At 57.8% G+C, this 17,568-nt stretch overlaps 1 protein-coding gene across 1 annotated transcript; it reads right to left on the minus strand.

Annotated features, from left to right (window-relative positions):
- Positions 1 to 513: 513 nt before the first annotated feature.
- On the minus strand, positions 514 to 13,648 carry LOC115619062 (genetic suppressor element 1-like). The gene is made up of 15 exons (XM_030511075.1): positions 13,435 to 13,648; positions 9,824 to 10,023; positions 8,311 to 8,483; positions 7,972 to 8,169; positions 7,567 to 7,758; positions 7,097 to 7,455; positions 6,325 to 6,640; positions 4,435 to 4,991; positions 3,723 to 3,835; positions 3,106 to 3,376; positions 2,852 to 2,950; positions 2,347 to 2,718; positions 1,315 to 1,557; positions 843 to 946; positions 514 to 648 (listed from the first exon to the last, which is right to left on the minus strand). Exons 1-15 carry the CDS (start codon positions 13,616 to 13,618, stop codon positions 514 to 516), a joined length of 3,516 nt encoding a protein of 1,171 aa, XP_030366935.1. The 5' UTR covers positions 13,619 to 13,648.
- Between the last annotated feature and the right edge of the window lie 3,920 nt (positions 13,649 to 17,568).

Below are 17,568 nucleotides of genomic sequence, written 5' to 3' on the forward strand. Positions count from 1 at the left end.
GGAACAAAAAGATACCTTCAACCAGTTTATTGACTTTATTGTTTTATAGTGAAGTGCATTTCCAGTGGGAAGCCCCAGGGTCAGGGGGAGGCTCTGGGGAATGGGGGGGCCACCCCATACCCAGCTCTGCAGGGCTCTTCCAGCTTTAGTGTTGTCACTGGAGTCTTGGAACTATTATTTAAAAAAATAAAACAACAAAAAAATGAGTGCTATAAAGCGTGGGGTGGGTGAAGGGGGTGTGTGTGTGTGCAGCGCCTTGGCCCCCAGGAGGAGAGCCCAAGCCGGGCTGGTGGTTGCTTGCAGAGGGCAAGGGATGGGATGGGAGCTGCTCTCCAGCAGGTGGGCTCCTGTGCTCCTTTGCTTCATGCATGGCACATTCTCCATTTTAATTCTTCTTTTATTATTCTTTTTTTTTTAGCTTCAAACTTCCCAGTGAAAAATATTAAATATTCAAGGTAGTAAAATAGATTATTATTTCTAGACTATATGTTTCGGCCTAGCCCCCAAGGAGCGTCACCTGGGATACCCCTCGAAATAACCCCTAGACCATTGCATTGCAGGCAAGGCAAGGCACTTCCACAGGTGATCCAGCTCAGCTTGCAGGCGCTCGTGCTCCGAGACCATCTTCTGCTTCTGGGTCCTTAATTCCTGCAGGCAGCAGGGAGGGAGAAGAGAGTCGGGGCAGGCAGCAGACAACTACATGGATGGGATCACTCCTGGGGTGCTGGGCTCGCCTGGCTGCCCCATGGGGGATGCAGGGTGCCTATATGGGGATACAGGGTGGTGGCACTGCAGGGGACAGGTGTGCTATGGGAGGAACTGGGTGCCCCAGCCCTACTCACCGCCATGCTGTGTGAAAGCTGCTCTGCCATCAGGCTCAGGCTGTAGTGCTGGGCCTCCAGCCTCCGGCACTGGGTCTGCAGCACTTGGCACTCCAGGTTTTGTTCTGCAAAGCCCAAAGGAAAAGGGGTGAGTGCCAACTCCTCCGGCTCTGTGCACAGCATAGGACCGGGGCACCACAGAGGCTACCTCCAGCATCCCAGAACATCCCTAGTCCCCACACTGCCCGAGGGGTACCTCCAGGACCCGCTGGGAGGACACAGGGCAGCCATGAATACACAAATTTTTCATGTATACATCAATTTTCACCAGCGCTTCTTGCTTTTGTGCTGTTCCTGCAGTGCTGGGAGCCACCAGTGCTTCCCCAGCCCATCCCAGCAGGAGCCGGAGACACCTGCTCAGGGCATGGAGTGGTTTCACCTAGGGGAAACTGAGGCACAAAGTGGGGTTCACCCCCCCCTCCCCATCCCCTACCTTCTATATGTTCCTGGTAAGCTTCAAAAATTGCCTCAGTCCCTTGCCATTTGGGCCTGGGGTACTCTTCCTCCTCTTCCTCAGAGTCTGAGTCGTGGGGCAGCAGGGGCAGTGCCTGGTGGGGCAGCAGCCCCTCAGCTGTGCCGTTGTGTGGGGGGGCAGCCAGGCAGCTGGAGGCCTGCAGCTCAGGGATGTTGTAGTGGATGGAGGCATCGAGCTTGTGGATCTGCTCCGCTGTCCCCCCTGTGGGCACCAAATGTCAGCCCCCACCCGCTCCCTGTGTCCCCCACCTGCTCCCCATTCCCCCCCCCCCAGCGCTGCCCTCCCTGAGGCTGCATCAAAAATACCTCCTCAAGGTATTAATTCTCTTGCTCCCAGGCCCTTTTCTGGGGGGGACTGCAGCATCTTCCATGGGTTTTCATTGCCCCCTGTGCACTGGAATAACTTTTTCCTCGCTCATTGAAATGCATGAACTTGGGCAGGATGGAGCTGTATTATAGAACCATGGAATGGTTTGGGTTGGAAGGGACCTTAAAGCTCATCTAGTTCCAACCCCCTGCCACGGGCAGGGACACCTTCCACTAGAGCAGGTTGCTCCAAGCCCCTGTGTCCAACCTGGCCTTGAACACTGCCAGGGATGGGGCAGCCACATCTTCTCTGGGCACCCTGTGCCAGCGCCTCAGCACCCTCACAGGGAAGAACTTCTGCCTAAGAGCTCATCTCAATCTCCCCTCTGGCAGGTTAAAGCCATTCCCCCTTGTCCTGTCCCTACAGGCCCTTGTAAAAAGTCCCTCTCCAGATTTCTTGCGGGCTCCCTTAGGGTACTGGAAGAATACTGTCCTGCTGGGATCCCAACACCTTATCCTTAGCTTCATCGATGAGCTTCTGGGATACTCCATAAACAAGGTTCCCAGTGGATTTTGTGCCCTCGGCAGTGCCAAACCCCAGCAGGGGAGATGAGGGGGGTCCTCCCACCCCACAGGGATGTCACCCCGGTGGTACCCAGCCAGCTTCCCACATCCCTGCCCTTACCTTTGTGCTTCTGCAATGCCTTCTGGGTGGACTGCAGCACGGACTTGTGGAACTGATGGGCAAACTCCTCAGCGATGAAGGGCTCCCAGGGTTTGCTCTTGCCATTCATGCTGTGGGACAATGGCACCGGGATGTCCTTGGGGAGGGGACCCCTGACATAGCCAAGGATGCTCAGTCCCTTCTTCCCAGGGTGCCCATCACTCAGCTGGGGCTTCTCTGCCAGTGTGGTGCCAGTCTCCTTAGCCCTTGGTAGCTCCTGGGGTCTCAGCTGGTCTAACCTGCTGGGTTCCGCCATCTTCTGTGTCTCCGGCACGGAGACGGCAATACCCACAGGTTTATCCGGATCCAGCAGGAGTGGCGGCACCAGCAGCTCTTTGGGCAGAGGAGGAGCAGTCAGCTGCAGTTGGGGCTCCATGTCCCCCAACAAGACAAAGCCATGCCCCCATCCCACTGGGCAGGGATGCTCCCGTTGGCCAAGAGCCAGGGAAAGACTGGTGGTGCTTACCAGTGGTGGGGCTGTCCCGGGGAGAGTTCTTCACCACCACGGCAGCCAGCGTGGTCTTCTGCTTCATGGCCTGGAGCATCTCCACCAGCTTCTCCTTGTCTGCAGCATGGGAATCTGAGGTTTAGTGTAGCCTCTGCTCAGCAGAGCAAGCTCACGGCCCCAGGCGGAACCCCTCCATGGCACCCCCCAAACCAGGGAGTGAGGACTGCCCCAGCCATGGCCAGCCCCCAGTGTGTGCGGGGCATGGCTGTTACCTTTCCTCTTCTCAGCACTGATGTGTGTGAGGTTGAAGATGGTGAGGAAGCGCTGCTTCTCCTCAAAGTTGGGGCTGTTGTTCATCTCATCAGGGCTGTAGTGGGTAGAGAGCAGGAGGCACGGGGTGGGTGTGCGGCGCTTGCTCTGCACCGTTGGTGGCGAGGGGCTCCTCTCCCGTAGCATCCGCCGGCGTTTGCGCCGTTTCTGGCTCAGCAATTCCTCCTTCTGCTGCTGCGTGGTCAGGCTGAAGAGCTGCAGGAACTCCAGCTTCTGGGGCACCGAGGGGGAAAGCAGAGCAGGGTCACCCATGGACCGGTACCCATCCTCATCCCCACCTCCATCCCTGTCCCCATCGCCATCCCTCATCTCCATCCTCATTCCTGTCCCCATCCCTATCCCGAACTCCATTCCTGTCCCCATCCTCATCCCTATGCCCATCCCCACCTCCATTCCCATCCTCACTCCCATCCCTGTCCTCATCCTCATTCCTAACCCTCTGGTGCCACAGCAGCTGGCTGAGAACGGTGATTACACCGCAGCACTGGGAGCTGGTGCCCAAGGATGGCTGCTCCCCAGGGGACAGAGGGGGACAGGGGACAGCGAGTGCCAGCAGTACCTCAGAGGATGTGTCCAGCTTCAGCGGGGGCTGCTCGGCCACGCAGCGGAGATGTGCCCGCACCTCCTCCTCATCACTGTCGTCACAAGAGTTGTCCAGGTCATAGTAGTAACCTGGGGACAGGGAGAGGCTGGTGTGAGACTGGGGAGACCATGGGGACCTACTGGGGCCCCAGGGAACACACTGGGACCCTGCCAGGGACAGGGGTGCAGTAACACGGGATGCTGGGGGGGCAGTGGGGGAATCCAATGTGGGTCCCAGCAGGGCAGGGGGTGTAACCCAACAGAGCCCTGTTGCCCCTCCACCGGCTGTGGGACCCTGGAGGGCATCACCCACCCTTGTGTCCCCACCCAGCATGGCTTTGGGATGGCTGCCAGGGGCTCAATAGGCAGGTTAATGGGGCATGGCAGGGGGGAGGCTGCAGCTGAGGCCCCCCCAGCCCTCCATCTCCTCCTCACTGCTGTTCTTATCCCCACTCGCACAGTCCCATTAATATTTAAAGGCCACTTATTAGCCTCAGTTCATCATTTATTAATTGGACATGTCTAGAGCGGAAGATTTACTGAGCCACTTGGCTTGCAGGAGCGTTTGCATCACAGGCTGATGGCATTCCCAGGAGACCCACTGGCTGCCCCACCACCACCAGGTCCCGGTGTCGGTGGTGGGGGGGTGTGTGTGTCCCTGGCATGATGCCAATCCCCCAGCACCTTACCTTTCTCCCGGGCATCCCGCTGCCGGCGCTCCTCCAGGTCAAGTTTGCTGACCAGCCTGCGGTGCTGCTGCACAAACTCATCATAGATGTACATGGGGTCCTGGGCATGGGGTTGGGGGGGTCGTCGGTAGGGTGAGCTGGGCTTGGTGGCATTGGCGAAGGGGGTGGCTGGGGGTCTTTGCTGGCTCAGGATGCTCTGCGTGGACTTTTCCAGCTCAGCTAGGAAGGGGGCACCAGGCTCCTGTCCTGGAGGGTGTTTCTCCAGAGCATCCCTCTTTCTTGCCGCCTCCTCCAGCTTCTCAGGGCAGAAGACCCTCTCCACCTTCACCAGTGGGATGCCTTGACAGCTGGGCTCAAAGGGGGCCAGGTGGCCATGGAGGGTGTGGGGCTCAGGGAGGCGCCGAGGGGGATCAGGGGGGTTCTCCATCAGTGAGATGGGGTTCCAGAGGGATGTGGTGATGGGGTGGTGCTGGGACTTGGGGGAGATGAGCGGTGGGGGCCCGCCAAAGTGCTGCCCTGGCTCCCGGCTGCTCAGCTCATGGCGGCTTAATCCTGACCTGCGGGGAGAGGAGAGGACCAGAGAGGTGAGGGGCTGGTGCTGCTGTTGGAGAGCCAGCCACACACCAACACCAGGCTGCTTTTGGGAGAGAAATGTGACAGGGACATCCAGAGGGGTTTGTGCATGTGGGGCTGCCACATGCGTCCCCTTCTGTGCCACCACCCTGAGGGATGAGGGACAGAGTTATAGCTGGGTGGGTTGAGTAGGGATGTGGCTGCATCCTCAGGATGCCGGGCAAGGGACCGCAGGCTCAACCCCCCCAGCTGCCCACCATGGGTACGAGAGCCACCAGGCCTGGCACAGCCCTGCTTTCCCTGCAGCAAGGGCAGAACCCTGGTGCAACCCTCTTCCAATAGCCAGGGATGGAGCCAGCTCGTTAGCAGAATAACTACTTCATGTGCCCAAACTATGCATTTAACGCTTTTCCACTCCAGCACCCTGGACCTCTGTGCATAGAGCAGTGGGATCAGCTCTGCATCGCCATCCACCACCCCAGCACTGTGTCACTGCTGGTGGGAAGCATTGCCATCCCTACTGGGACTGGTCCTGATCAGCCCCAGGATGGGAATGAGGATGCAGTAACCCCATCTGCAGGTGTTTCGGGGTGACCTTGCTCTCTCCTCTCCAGTTTGAGATGGGAGGAGCGGATGGGGAAGGGAGCCTGCGGCAGGCACTTGCCTTTGTGCTACCCCATGATCCACTCATCCTCCATGAGCCGCGCTAATCCCCTGGATACCAAAAATAACAAAAGGAGTCAGCAGCAGAGCTGGCTGGACAAGCCCACACCACTTCAGTGTCCAGCAACAGGGATGAGCAAGCCCCTGTCAATTAGGGGGTGCAGCCACATTGCTCTGCCCCCCAACACCACCTGGGTTCGGGGCAGGTGCCTCCCAAAATGGGGCATCCCACTGCCTGGGTCCACTGCACAGGGGGGAGCTGCAATTAGTGGTGCTGGGTGCCTGGGCAGCTCCTGGCCACTTGCTGCTGGCCCGTGGCCACCTCCCGGGCTCACTGCCTGCTGCTGCGCAGATGTCAGGCACCAGCAATGCCTGGCGCTGCCAGCACAGCCGGCCTGGCTGGCACAGTGCAGCAGGGACCTGCTGGCACCAGCCAAGCACAGTGGCTTCTGCTCACGAGGAGTAAGGGACACAGCTATGGATGCTGGCTACCTAATGGAGGGGGCAGAGCTGGCTAATGGGGCAGGCACAGCCATGGGGCGATGGTGGAAAACCCTTATAAATATTACAGCAAGGATGGCTGCAAGGTGGGAAAATACAGCTACGTTTTGGGGGAAAGCACTATCCCTGAAATGGGCCTGGCAGCATCCCTACCTGGGGTGCTCAGGGCGATGCACAGGCTCAGACTGGCTCGGGGTATGCCCCATGTCGAGGTGCTGCTCCAGCACTTGTTGCCGAAACTCTGAGACTTGGGATTGCCGATCTTCCTTCTCCTGGCGTAGCCGGCGCTGCCGGGCCAGCCACTTCTCCTCCTCGTTGGTGCGGTGGATGAGCAGTGCTGTGGCTGCGCTGCTCCCTGGCAGCGGGAACACATTGTGGTTGAGGATGAGGCTGGGCATGGGGTGGTGGGAGGCTGGCAGTGGGTGCTGGATGGGCTTTGGCATCGGCAGCATTGAGTCCTTGAGTTTCTCTGGGTTGGAAAGGGGATGCTGGAGAGTCAGGGCATGGAAAGGGGGGACTACCCTGTTGGTTATCAAGGTATTTTGGGGGGTGCAGAGTCTCCCCCAAGCATCAATAGGGGCAGGAGGCACCCGGAGCCATGGGGCAGCCACCAGCCAGAGCCCAGCAGTCCTTGCCTGCACAACGCTGGGGAGCTGCCTGCTTGCTGCCATCCCAGCTGCTAGGTGTGCCCGGCACTGGGTGCGTATCCACACCGGACCAAGTCAGATGGCACCAGCACCATGCTGCCTCCCTGAGAGCCGCGGCAGCTGGGCTTTTGGCAGTGAGCTGGCAGCCCGGCTCCATCCCCAGCCACCTCCCAGGGCCACCGACCCCCTTGGCTTTGCCATCTGGAGTGGAAAAGGGACCTTGGCAAGCTGTGCTGAAGGTGGCATCCCCCCCAGTGTCACCCGTGGGGATGTTATACCTGGTCTGACAGGTGCTGGCAGCTCCGCTGGCTTGCCCTGCTCCTCAACCGGGTGTCCTCGCAGCCCGTGCAGCTCAGCCACTGGGAGGAAGGGCCCTTCCATGGCTTTCACCATGCTCAGCTCCTTCTCCCGGGCATGCTCTCGCTGCCTCTCCAGCTCCTGTTCGCACTCCTTCTCCCGCTTTTGCTCCAGCTCCTTCTCACGTTCCTGCTCCCATTCACACTCCTTCTCCCGCTTTTGCTCCAGCTCCTTCTCACGTTCCTGCTCCCATTCACGCTCCTTCTCCCGTTTGTGGTCAGCTTCTTGCTCCCGCTCCTTCTCCCGCTCCCTCTGCCGCAGTTCCTCATCCATTCGCAGCCTGCAAAGAAAAGCCAAACAAGAAAATCCCAACCTCAAACACCCCCCAGATGGATGTTAGCATCCCAAATGCCCTGTCCATCTCCTGCCTCAGCCATTATCCCCCCCGTACCTCTCTGTGGTGAGGCTGGAGATGCGCTCGGATTGCAGGATGGAGAGAGAGGAGTGCGAGAGCTCAGCCGGGTACCGTACCCCTGAGAGGTGCAGGTGCATGGCTGAGGGATGCAGGGGTGGCAGCGAGCCTGGCGCTGGCAGCGGGTAGAAGGGGGACCGCAGTGCTGACAGGCAATATGACTCATCCATCCTGGGGAGACAGGGATGCTCAGCAGGATGTGCCCCTCAGGGCAAGGAAGAAACCCTTAATTTCCCCCCACCAGGCTGGATGGGGGCTGCCTTCTGCTAGGAGATGGGTCTAGAGAGCCCCAAAACACCCTCAAGTGCAGCCCAACTGTTCTCCCCAGATCAAGCTCCAACCTTCCCAGCCCCCAAGGCTCCGGCATTCCCTAGTGATGCCCACCTGAAGGCAGGGTGCGTGAAAGGGTGATGTGTCAGGTAGCTGGGTTGGTAGTAAGCAGCAGCAGCAGCCGGGTCCAGGCTGAGGGGCGGTAGGGGGGACATGTGGAGGTCCTCGGCAGTGTGGTAGGGACGGAAGCTGTGCAGGTAATCCTCGGTGACTACACTTGGAGGCACCATGTGGTGGACCGACCTCTGCAGACTGGGGGAGCAGGGAGATGGTCACCATCACAGCCTGTCCCCCATGGGGCTGTCACCTCCCCAGGATGCTTGGTAGGACAAGACCTCGCAGGAGACACCTGCATCCTGTGACCCCCTCCCCATCCATTGCCACTGGACTCACTTGAGAGGTGGGAAGCGGGAGTCCTGGACCACAGAGCTGGGGGCCAGCCCGAAGGAGTAGGGTGTCCCCAGGAGGTGGGAGGAGACAGCAGGGCCCCCAACTTTCTCCTGAGAGAGAGAGGGCTCTGCAATGAGGCGCTCACGGCTGCTGCTGCCTTGAGACCCTGCTTCTTGCTGGAAGGCAAAGAGACAGAAACACCGAGACAGATGTTAGGGGATGGCTTGGAGCCCGCAAGGGATGGGGAGGGTTCCCCTGCTGTCTCCCCACTCCAAGACCCTCGGTGGGTCCCCAGCATGCCCATGAGGTCCCCAACTCCCTGACTTGCGCCAGTACCTGCAGGAGAATGCATTCGCTGGAGCATCCTCCTGCACCCAGGCTGTCCAGGGGTGAGTTGGAAAGAGTGAGGGTCTGGGGGGGCTATGCTAGGGGGGGCACCAGCAGGAGAGAGGGTGCTGAAGCCAGGGCAGTGCTGATGGGTTACCTATTAATTATCCAGGGAGGATACAGACACAGACGGTGGAAATCCAGCAGGCCTTTGATAACACCCATAAACCAGAGCTCAGCCTGGCATCCCAGCCTCACCCACCTTCCATCAGCTCCCCTTAGCCAGCACCAGGATGAAGCTCGCTCCCTCCTGGAGCCCACACTGGCTGGGGAGGGACCCCCTGGCAAGGGGGGGACCACTTAGGGTGACAAGGAACCCCACAGGGTCTGGCAACTAGGGGGGGTGACCTCCAGCAAGGCAAGGTTGGGTTTAAAAGTGATTATTTTTCATTTAATTTTCTCTGTTTAGTGGCTATAGCAGGAGGAAGGCAGCAGGCCCCAGCATCCCCTGCCACCATGCAGTCCCGGTCCTGGGGCAGGTCGCAAGGTCAACACAGCTGGCACAAAGGGTGTTGTCATTTCCCCCTCCCCTCCACCTCTGCCGCCTGCATTAAGACTTATTGTGTGTGCCATGTTCTGCTCCAATTACCTCCCTGTCTCAGGGCATCATGCTGCAAGCGAAGGTCTGCCAAACAATAACCCCTGTTAACCCCCATGCTGTGGGGTCACTGTGGAGGAGGTGACACGGGGGACATTGTGATGGGGAGCACCCGGACACCCCCCACACACCTCCCCAAGTGCCCGGGGATCATGGTTCAATTTTTCTCCCCCACCCTTGACGTTTCTCATCCCCTCCCATCACCTCTCTGCTTTGTGGTTTAATTAGTCTTTCCAAGTGGCATACCCCCCCTGGGAATCCGCTTGTAGCATGTGGAGGAGAGGAGAACCACTAATGATGCTTCTTAATTAGCCACTCTCCCCCCGCCCCTCTTCCTCACACTCCTTCCCTCCGGATGGCAGCCTGGGGAAGATGGAGGGGAGAAGGGACAAAACAGGGGGCAGCCCCATGGCAGTGCAGATCCTGGCACTTCAGACCATGGTTGGCACTATCAATCAGTGCTGTGCATGGCATCCCACACCCTCCATCCCTTGGGAGGGCTGGGCACCCCCCAAACACATCCATTCATACCTGTCTGCCCTCGCTCCTCCAGACCCCATTGACTGTCTTTGTGGGGGCGATGGTGACAACAGGTGGCGTGCTGGGCACACTGTGTCCCCCCGGGGGCATGATGATGGGGCCCATGGGGCCACGCTTGGGCGTACTGGCAGGGGAGCTGTGGTTGGTGGCTGGTGAGGAGACGGGGGATGACTCGCTGCTAATTGACGACCCTGAAATTAAATTAAAAATTAACATAAGCAGGGTAAAAAGGCAGCCATTGACCAACTAAAACCACCTTCCAAACAAGCTGAAGCCATTCCTGGTGGGATGCCCCACTGCAGGGACCAGGCATAGGGATGCACACAGGTGGTCAGCATCCCTCCAGCCCCCAAGGCTGGACCCCCATCCTCCCATCCCCAGGGATCCCTGTCCTAAGGGAGGTTCCCTCCAGTGCTAAAAAGCTTTACCCCACATGGTGGGACGGGCACCCTCAGCTCCCATCTAATAGGGACTGTCTCCTGTAAAGCCCTTCATGGGTGCAGGAAGCCCTGCCTGTGCTGCTTGTCTTGGCACAAGCAGCACTGATGTGATGCCAACCCTGGGCAGCTGTATCTTTTCCAGCCAAACCTGCAGACTCCTTAATCCAGCTATGAAAGTTGTCATGTGCTTCTGTGCCAGAGCACTCTGAGGCACTGGGATGAAGGAAGGAGTCACTCCCCATAACCCTTGGGCAAAGCTTTGGATTTATTTGCATAATACATCTGTATTTAAAATTATACCCACCCCAGGGATGCTGGCCGTATTTCCAAGGGAAAACATACATAAAAATGGAATTAAAGTGGAGAGCAGAGATGGAGCAGGAATACAAATTCAATGTGAACTAGGGCATACAGCACATGGGCCAGTCCTAAAACCCAGCTGGGCAGCTTGGGGGGCTCCTACCCCCCAAAACCCTGCTCCCACCAGCCCAGAGTCTGGGCCAAGTGAAGGTTTCCTACATGCTGGCAGGGACTGGCTACTGGCCACCGAGAGGTGGCCTGTGGTCACCGGAGGATGCCAGCTGAGAGGCGAGGATGCTCCCCATTCCTGCACTGAATCTGGCACTGAGAGGGGCCTTGTCTACCCCAGGCGTGCAAGCTGGCTCCCCTGAATGTGCAAGCCAGCTCCTTGCCCTGCAAGCATGTGCGCCAGCTCCCCATAGTGTACAAGGTGTCTCCTTGCCCTTCCAGTGTGCAAGTCTTTGCCCAAGGAATTTGTGAATGCTCCATCCCTGGCAGTGTTCAAGGCCAGGTTGGACAGAGCCTTGGGCAACCTGGCCTAGTGGAAGGTGTCCCTGCCCATGGCAGGGGGTTGGAACTGGATGAGCTTTAAGGTTCCTTCCAACCCAAACCATTCTGTGATTCTATGATGAGTCAGCTCCCCTGAGTGTGCAAGCTGGCTCCTTGCCCTGCAAGCCTGCAACCCATCTCCATCCCCCTCCAAAAGCCCCACATGCTCCTTGCCACATTCACCCCCCAACACCAGCAGAGCAGAGAGGCTAAGTGGAGCAGCCCACTGCTGGCTATCCTGCCTTATTAATTATTCCTGAGTTGCTCCGAATCACTTTCATTTCAAGAGCAGCGAGACTCGGGGCAAGAGAAAGGCTGCCCATGACAAAGGAGGCCACCAATACGGATTTGACACCCACTGAAGTCTATCTTGTCAGTGCAAGGCCAACAACAATTAGCAGCCTAATCCCCTCTGAGCTGGGAAGCCATTACTCACCATGTGATAGCATTAACAATCAATACCATTACAATGAGCCCGGCAATTAATGAAGCTAAAGTCTTACTTCAGAACCTTAATTCTTGCTGTGTGGCTTTAAACGGGAGGGTTTGTGATCGTTATAATTAACTGGTGGTATTCAGCCAGGAGTTAGTCAATGAAACTAATCTGGACTGGAGATGACAAGAGGCACAGTGTGATGGTGTCACCTTTGTTTTCTGACCTCCCGCTTGGTGACAGCAGATTAGCAGCTCAGGCTGACAGGCAAATGTAATTAACAGCTGAGACCCGGGGGGGGGGGAAGAAAGGAAGGTGGGAAGGAATAAAACCCACCCTGATGACAGCCTGGGATAGGATGAGAGGCAGGAGCTCCCAGCCAGGGGATGGCTTTGGTGGCTTCTTGGAGCTTTGCTGGGATGGAATTGATTGGGATGAGCCCCTGAAGCTGGGGATGCTCTGGGGGAGCAGGACATCCCTACAGATGTCCCAGCCAGTCCATAAAGCCAGTAGAAAAGCTGAGTGGTCCCATTTGTCATCACCCCATCAGCTGCATCTGCCACAGCAGAGCATCTCCCATTGTGGGAAGGGAAGTGGGGTGAGGATTTGGGGGCAAAGCAATCCATTTCCTGGGGCTAAAAACCATGGCATGGAAAGAAACACCCTTCCCGACACGCACCCACACTCACGCCTATTAAAAACCTCCAGGATGATCCACTTTGGGCACCTAGATGGGCAAGTCATTAAGGGGAAATCCAAAGGGAACACAGCTGCTTTGCTCCAGCACCATGAGATCCATGCCAAAACCTGCTGATGTCCTTTTGGATGGGCTGAGCAGAGTGGAGGGGACATGAGTTGGGGGGGGGGGGAGAAAAGGCAAAATAATCCCCTAAACACAACTGACCACCCCAAAGAAAGCAGATGGGCTTTGGAGGAAGCAGCTGGGGAGAACCAGGAGCTCCCAGCCAGGATGAAGCATCACCAAGACTGGGTCCCGTTGGCATCACAGGGACCCGGCATCCCCATGGGCTTCCTTGGGAGCAGCCGATGCCAGAGGCTTTGGGTCATGGCTGTGCTGGGACATTTCACATCTGATGGGGGGGCTGTGAGGAGGGTCTTGCAGATGGTGTTTGCAAAAATGGTCTTCCAAAAAGTATCTTGCAAAAAAACCCCTTGCAAAGGGTTGGGCATCCTCCCCAGGTCCCAAAGTGCCTGGGTGGTGGGCAATGACCCAACAGGGAGCACCCACCAATGGCAACACCAGGGATAAATACTATTTCATTGCAAACTGATGATGCCAGGAGTCTTCTGGTGAAACCCTTTGCAGCCCAGGGACAGGTTGCCTCCTCCTGTGCATGTGGGACAGCCCTGGCAATTCCCACAGGACATACTCCCTGCAGCAGCATGGACCTTGGGGTCAACAGCATCTGACACCCCCACTGAGAGCTGCACCCCACACCCAAGCAGGGGGGATATGTGATGGAGGACACTGCAGCCAGGCCATCACAGGGTGACGAGGGCTGGGGACCTCCTGGGGATGCCTAAATTTGCTGTTTAGCTGGGAAATTCGGCTGGGGAAGGAACAGATTTGAGGAGCCTCTGGGGAATAAACAACATTGCAGTAAAGCATAGCAGGAGACAGCAGGGCTGGAGGGGCAGGTCCCCCCACACCATGCTCTCCCAGGGTATGAAGAGTGATACAGCATTTGGATTACTCCGGCTAAATTAAATTTCTAAACTGCCCCCTTGAGACACAACACTGGGGAAAGACATTAGCTTGGGAAATGGGGGGGAAATACCATCTGCTGGCTCCTGGGTGGCGGCAGTGGGGAGAGGCAGTGATGCTCAGCATCCCCCCAGTCCCCATCCTCATCCCCTACCTCTGGGCTCCTCGGCTTGCTTGGCGAGCTTGCGGAGCGCGGCGGCGAAGCTGGAGGAAGGTGCAGCCTGGACAGACAAAGTGCTGCTGGCTGCAGGGCTGCCATTGGGGACGATGGAGCTGTTGAGAGGCGATAGGGTGAGGGGGCTGATGGTGGCAGTGGTGCGGGTGGTGGTGGAGAGCATTCCTAGAGATGGCGACTTCGGCTCATGGCTCATGCCTGCGAACAAGAGCAACACATGTTAGATGGGGATACAGGGATGGGAGCAGGGAGAGCAGATCCCCAAATCCCCCTGGAAGGAGGAACAACTAGCAGGACAAGCAAGATTTTCGCTCTTGCTCACCACCCCACCCCAAAATGCACCCCAAGCTCATGCAATGGGTGGGAAGTGAGCAGGCGGGCACAAGCCCCACATGCTTATGGGGCAGCAGCTTATCTAATGAAGTGAGCATGCCCATGGAAAACAAGGTGACATGGGGGCCAGGAGCTGCCGCCAGCATCCCACAGGCTGTGCTGCTCCCAGAAAACAGCACAGGGGGACTCAGCAGAGCCCCATGGGAAGGGAGAGGTTTTTTTGGGGGGACATGGGGATGTCAGCATCCTGATGGAGTTGATGAGAAAAGGGGTAGCCTCCTGACTTGCATGGTGCTGCCAAACCCCAAAGCGTCACAGCTGCACCCCAATTGCTACCATTGCACCCCCAAATCCCCACCATTGCACCCCCAAGTCCTCACCACTGCACCCTCAAATTCCCAATATTGCGTCCCCCATCCCCATCATTGCGCCCCCAAATCCCCACCATTGCATCTTCAATCCCCACTGTGGCACCTTTAAATCACCACCAGCGCACCCTCAAAATCCTCATATAACACCCACAGTCCCCCCCCTTCATCTTTGAATCCTCACCATTGCAGCCCCATTGTACCCCCAAATCCCCACCACAGCACTGCCAGGCTCCCCACCACTGCACCTTCAAATGCTCACCATGGCACCCCCAAGTCCCCAGCAGTGCACCCCAAAGCACAGGAGTGCTATAGGGCACAGTGGCCCCTAAGGGTTCAGGTACTGCTGAGCTGGGGGGTGCAGCCCATTCCTGTACTACACCCCCCAGCTGTCACAGCCAGCTGCTCCGGGGCTCTCCACCTCCCAAAACGGCAACTGCTGCTGTCAGGGCCCTTAAAATAGACTTCCAAACGAGCAGCTTGCTGGGCTGGGCTGAGGGGCAGCTTCCCAGCTCACCTGGAGGCAATGCCAGAGACCCTGGAGCATCCCATGGCAGAGGGTTGGCCAGGCAGAGCAGCAGGAGCCGGGGCGGGGGGGCCACGAGTGCCACTCAGCGTTGATTAATCTTTGCCTCCCAGCCCCAGGAGAGGTGGCCAGTGTGGCAGCACATGCTCCCCTCTGCCATCATTATACAAGCATTTATTAACTCCGGTGCTCTCAGCCATTGACTGCCACCTTGTTGACACGCTTGGCTCATGTAAATTCATTACCAGAACAGCTGGGGAAGCCAACCCACCACACTCGCCTGGCCCGGGCACCCCTGAGCTTTGCACTGGCCTGTGGACCCCCACATGAGTGCCTGGGTGTCCCCTGGAGAGTGGGACATCAGGCTCTGCATGCAGCGCCATGCACCTATGCACTGTCCCAGGGGGCTGCAGCACCCCAGGCACAGCCCTGCATCCCTGTGGGACACTTCCCCGTGCCCCCCAGCTTCTCCTCAGCCATTAACCCTGCTAACCCCCTCAGCCCCAATCCAAGGCTGGAACTGCTCTGCTAAGCAACCGATAGGGATTAACACACTTGCACATGCTCGCCAGGGCACGAGGGCTGGTGGCAGAGCGCCACCAGTGTGATGCTCAGCTGATCTCTGCAGCCCCAAACACCTCCCAACAAACTCATGATCCCGCTGGGATTTGCTGGGCAAGTACAGGGCAGCTTCAAGCCAGCAGCTCACTGGAAACCGCGCAGGGAGCTCACATCTCCCCCTCCTTCCTGGGCCTGGCTTGCTAACCTGAGCTCTGCCGCTGCCCCAGCCAGGCTCCAAACCAGTTTTGCCACTCCTGCCCCATGATAAAATCGGTGCCTCTGCCCTGGCTGGGGCCTGAGCAGTGCCACTCACCCACCTTGCCCCGACTGAGGTGGCATCCGTCTGTCCAGGCATCCAAGGGACAACTGCCAGCTGGGAAAACTGAGGCACGCTGCGGCAGAGAGCTGTCTGGGCACGAGCATCCACATGAGGATGTGGGACCACACTGTGTCCCTCTGGCATGCCATCACCAGCATGGTGTGGGTGCCACTCACCTCTGTGGATGCCACTATCCCTGCAGTGGCTGGGGACACAGTGCCGCCCTACAGCAAGGTGGGGCTTCCCCCCAGCGCTCACCCTCCTCCTACCCCTCCCCAGCTGTTTCTCCCAGCAGATCCATGCAGAAAAACAGGTCAAGTCCAGAGCCTGGCAGCAGCCCAGGGTCACACCAGCGGTTGCCTCACCAGGGCGGGGAGATGAATCCTGAAATGGGGCAAGCTGCCCCTTGGCTGCCCCCACCCCTATGGGGAGTGCAGGGAGAGGGGCTGGCACACACACCCGCCCCCCCCCCTTCCTGCCCTTGGGCACCGCTTGCTGCCTTCACCCCTGCAGGCTGGCAGCTGCTGCCTGTACATTTGCTGCCTGTACACCTGCCGCCAAGCCAAGGCAGGATGCTGCAGGGAGCCTGGGTCCCCCACCGAGGCCACAGGGGAGGTTGGGGACCTGGGACCAGGCAATGTGCCACCATGTCCTTGTCCCCTTCCCCGTCCCTCCTGCAGCATGTGCCCACGCACAGTGGTGCCAGGAGGGTCTGGCATTCCCGGTACCTGCTGGTTGCCAGCCCACCGGAGCAGGCAGGTCCCCACCTGGCAGGAGGAGGAGAAGGGGATGGCGGGGCCATCACCATGTCCCCATCAACCTTCCCCATGCCACCCCACATCCTGGCATCCCCTCCTGTGGTGCTGTGCATGACACCAGCCATGGGGTTGGCACCCCTGGCAGTGCAGAACCCCAAGCCCCTGGCTGCTGGGGGTGTGTCCCTGCTCCCTGGTACCCCACTATCCTGGGTTCAGCTGTAGCAGTCATTTTTTCTCCTTCTTAGTAGCTGGTGCAGTGCTGTGTTTTTGACTTTCAGCCTGGGAACAACGCTGATAACACTGATGTTTTCAGTTATTGCTCAGCAGCGCTTACCCCAATCAAGGACTTTCTCAGTCTCATGCTTTGCCAGGGAGGAGGGGAAGCCGGGAGGAAGCAGAGACAGGACACCTGACCCAAACTAGCCAAAGGGGTATTCCATACCACAGCACATCATGCCCAGTATAGAAACTGGGGAGAGTTACCCGGAAGGCCCAGATCCCTGCTCGGGTCGGGCTGGGTATCGGTCAGCGGGTGGTGAGCAATTGTATCCTCTCCCCTTGTTATTTCCCTTATCATTATTATCATTGGTGGTAGCAGTAGTGGTTTTGTATTATACCTTAGTTACTGGACTGCTCTTATCTCAACCCGTGGGAGTTACATTCTTCCAATATTCCTCCCCATCCCTCCGGGAGCGGGGAAAGGAAAAAAGTGGGGAGTGAGCGAGCAGCTGCGTGGTTCCGAGTTACCGGCTGAGCTCAAACAACAACAGTTCTTTGTGGTGCACAACGTGGGGCTCGAAGGGTTGAGATAACGACAGATCTGACCAGAGTGTGTCTAATCATATTTGTGATAAGCATTCATTGTTTCAGATTAATAGTCACTCATCACAATGTTGATTTATTGGCTCTCAGAGTCATTGTGCTTGATCTCAGAGTTTCAGCATGTTGTACCTTACTTACAGCCAGTATTTGCTGTTTTAGCGTTTATCGGCTGGGGGGCCTGGGCTAAGGTTCTTGTTTCACTGTACTTCATGGTAATGACTTGTGATACAATAGACTCATTGATCAGGAAACTGGTCTGGCTTGCGTTCCCAGCGTGGTCATCACCTCTATAATTTGGGAGGTATATAATGAAATTTTTTAGGAATTGCATGTCTTTTTTTTTCTCCTTGGGGGTCAACCTACAAAAGAGGCATTCCCTTACACCCCCTGCTCCCCCACCAGCCTATTTGCAACAGCAGTTGAGAG

Source organism: Strigops habroptila, chromosome W, assembly GCF_004027225.2.
Source record: "Strigops habroptila isolate Jane chromosome W, bStrHab1.2.pri, whole genome shotgun sequence".
NCBI classification, from domain to species: domain Eukaryota; kingdom Metazoa; phylum Chordata; class Aves; order Psittaciformes; family Psittacidae; genus Strigops; species Strigops habroptila.

Bases quoted from the DNA above. Each gene is read 5' to 3' on its own strand.
- LOC115619062 (XM_030511075.1), bottom strand. From the start codon at position 13,618: ATGCTCTCCACCACCACCCGCACCACTGCCACCATCAGCCCCCTCACC. The intron at 4,992-6,324 runs GTAGGGATGCTG...CTCTCCCCGCAG, and splicing joins CATCGCCCTGAGCACCCCAG to GTCAGGATTAAGCCGCCATG. The intron at 649-842 runs GTGAGTAGGGCT...TGCTGCCTGCAG, and splicing joins AGCTTTCACACAGCATGGCG to GAATTAAGGACCCAGAAGCA.